Source organism: Chinchilla lanigera, unplaced genomic scaffold (assembly GCF_000276665.1).
Source record: "Chinchilla lanigera isolate Chin_1 unplaced genomic scaffold, ChiLan1.0 scaffold00010, whole genome shotgun sequence".
NCBI lineage: Eukaryota > Metazoa > Chordata > Mammalia > Rodentia > Chinchillidae > Chinchilla > Chinchilla lanigera.
Genome location: NW_004955411.1, coordinates 16,088,565 through 16,092,000, shown reverse-complemented (window position 1 = coordinate 16,092,000; position 3,436 = coordinate 16,088,565). Strand labels below are relative to the sequence as shown.

General features: G+C 36.8%; 1 protein-coding gene across 1 annotated transcript in view; it reads left to right on the top strand.

Annotated features, from left to right (window-relative positions):
- Positions 1-446: 446 nt before the first annotated feature.
- Ube2j1 (ubiquitin-conjugating enzyme E2, J1) overlaps positions 447-3,436 on the top strand; it is a gene marked incomplete at its 5' end in the record, with an annotated part of 14,908 nt that continues 11,918 nt past the window's right edge. The window contains 2 exon segments of the mRNA XM_005377749.2: positions 447-520; positions 1,403-1,534. Of these exon segments, the coding sequence (XP_005377806.2) occupies positions 447-520; positions 1,403-1,534 (206 nt within the window).

The window sequence follows — 3,436 nt, the reverse complement described above, 5'->3', positions numbered from 1 at the left end:
TGTTATCTACTAGCTGTATGACCTTCAAGTTTCATAATTCTTTTGTGACTTAATTTCCTTATCCGGAAAATGGGGATAAAAATAGTAGCAATCTAGTAGTGTTTTGAGAATTAAATGAGTTAATATAGTATTTGTAAGGCACATAGATAAATGCTACCATACAGAGAGTATACATAAGTACTTATTAAATAAAAATAGTACCTTCCATATGTATCTTTAATTTGCTATGTAACTTTTCACAGTATACCATTTTTCTGATGCCAGGCTACTGTTTCCTTCTCATCTTTCATTTATTACTATTACTCCCTAATTAAACTTTTACTATATGTTCAGTTGAGCTACATATTTTTCACTGAAGTAGGAGCTTTTTCATTAGGCTTGTAAGTTGATACTAATCACTCAAAAATATATTTTTAAATATTTCCGTTTTATGAATTTTATTTTAGCTGTTAAACGTTTAATGAAAGAAGCAGCAGAATTGAAAGATCCAACAGATCATTACCATGCGCAGCCTTTAGAGGTTAGTTCTCCACGTGGATTTTTATACTTTACTATGTAAGACAAGTGCTTTAAAAGTGCTTTTTCATTGCTTGGAGTCTTTACACATGTGTTTGATGTAGTTTATTGATCGCTTTCTCTATATTTTATTAGCTTTCAGAATTAGACATTTTAGATGAAGCAGATTTCTGGTCTGTAAGTGGGTCTCAGATACCACATTAGTGTTAGGTCTTGAGTGTGAGGCAGGAAAAGTGGAAAGAACCCCAGACGCTACAGTTTGGAAGACTCAGTCCCTTGAGAGATCTCCGCGGCTCCTCTGGGCTTTTTGTACAGACATCTTTGCCTGTCTTCAATCTTGTCGTTTGTGAAAGGGTGGTCTTTAAATGTGCTCAGTCAGGTTTTCATGGCAGTAGTGAGGATAAAAACATTATAATGTATGTACAAGCATTTTGCAAATTGAAAAGTACTTGGTAACTGTAAGACGATATTAATAGCAAACATTGTTAGCAAATAGTTAATATTACTGACCATTTATAAACAAATTATGAGATAATTTTTAAAGATTTGTTAAAATAACTCAAATTTATAATAATTGTTATATGATAATTATCACAAATTGCATTCTTTCAAAGATTAACTTCTAAATTAAATCTGTAATCTTATGAATGTATAACATTAAGTTTTTAGTGTATTTGCTTAAAAATATTTTAGCTTTTATGAGACATAAAACTTAGGTTAAATTGCTTTTATTTATACCTTTTTATTCTTAAGTCATTTTGTGCAGTAGAAACTAAGCAATAATATATTTAATTTTTCTTACCTGATACCTATAATAGTCATACTAATTAAAATGATCACAGTTTTTAACGTTACTGATTCTTTGTCGATTATTGTTTTCATTTAGGATAATCTTTTTGAATGGCACTTCACAGTAAGAGGGCCCCCAGATTCTGATTTTGATGGAGGAGTTTATCATGGACGAATAGTACTGCCACCAGAGTATCCCATGAAACCACCAAGCATTATTCTCCTAACAGTAAGAATTCTTGGCTTTTTGGAAAACTTGTGGTTTAACTCTTCCTGAAGGCTATAAAATATAGTCAGAAAGTGCTAGGCATAATATCTGGCACGTGTTAAGTGCGCAGTAACGTTAGTAGATCCCCTAGTCACATCATCTCCTTTAACTTTCTCCCAGTCTTGCTCTTTTCCTCTGTTTCCTCTCTTTACCGTGAGAGTGAGACCTACTTCACTGAATTGATGTGGAATTGTTAGTGTCTTATATGTAGCTCTTAGAATAGACTTGACATAGAATCTTCAGCTATTTAATTATAATTTATATCTCAGAATTTCTCTCCATCTTTACACATTTTTTTTTTTTTCAGACAGGGTCATGCTATGAAACAGTTCACACTGGCCTCGAACTCATGGCAATCCTCCTCTCTCAGCCTCCCGAGTGCTGGGATGATAGGCACGCACCACCACATCTGGCACATTTTGTTTTCATGTGAAAGAAAACTATACAACCCCCCTCTTAGTTAAGCTTTCCTTTTCTCATTTCCTTTAATTTTTAAGTAGGTTTAGCTCCCCCTTATCTTTGAAAAACACAAAAACCTTTCTGTTACCACTTTAAGCTGTTTTCTGTTTTTCTGTTTGATAGGGCCTCCCTACTCCAGTGCAGCCTGTTGCAGTCTGGCTTCCACATGTGCTCTGTACACAGTCTCGGAGAGCAGTCTGAGAAATCCCACTGCCTCTTCTCCCTCTTCATCCTGTTCCATCTAAGTTACCTGACCCACAGAGGTAGCAAATGGTGAAACAAAAGGTGTTCATCAGTAAATAGCAAGTGAATGCAGCTTTTACCTACACTCGATAGGGTGGAAACAGCATCTGCTTTAGTGCCAGTAGACCTGGATTCTGGTAGTACCTGGATTCTGGCGGTACTGGGCACTCCACTGGGAGTACCCGGTGGGCCGGAGAAGGGTGTGTGGGGAAACTGATGTGTGTTGTGGGGCTGGGGGAATCATTGGCGGCAGCTCTACCAAGTACAGAAATACTTCAGTAGTTAAACAGTGGCACGGTCAGTTTTACCATGACGAAAACTAGCACTGCCCTCTTGATAGTCAGCATTGTGCTCTTTCTGGTTTACTTCTTGAGTTGGAAGTCTTTTTCAACTTTTCTTCAACAAATAGTTCATAAACATGTGTCATGTGCCCAGCTGTGTGGGTGCAGCAGAGGGTAAGTTAAAGTCTGTGGCCAACTGGAACATACATTGTAACTTCGTTCCTCTTCTTGTTCATCCTTTCCCTAAACCCAGCTCCTTCTACAAAGCAATTTAGACTAATATTTCCTTCTTTATTTCAGTAAGGACAGCATCACTAGCCATCACTGGGTTTATGCCAACAAAAGGAGAGCGAGCCATAGGTTCTCTAGATTACACACCTGAAGAAAGAAGAGCATTTTCCCTGAGTATAGATACTCTCTGTTTAGCTTAAGCTGTTACTTTAGTATTTGTAGGACATGGTGTCAGTGGTCATCTCTGTGAAGAGGGGTGCCCCACCCACATATAAATATACATACATATTTCTTTTTTTACCTGCCTGCTAGACATCATTCACAGTTCTTCCACCAAGCCATCAGATCTAGCTGAAATCATTATCTCTACCTCTTCTCTGTTTCTGACCTAGTAAGTGACATCTTCCTTTCTGAAAATCATGTTTATCTCAAAGCTTTTCCCTCTGTTCTCTTCTTTACCAATATCTAGTCAGGTGACAGTAAGTCCTTAGATTTGTAGCTTCTTGTCTTCTCTTTAAGATCCTTAACTGAGCATAGCTCTGTACTGGGTATAGAGGACATCAGTATATCTTCATATATTAATTACTTCCAGCTATGTAAATCAATTTCAAAAAGATGCTGTATCAGCATCACTTCTTTTTTTTTTGGT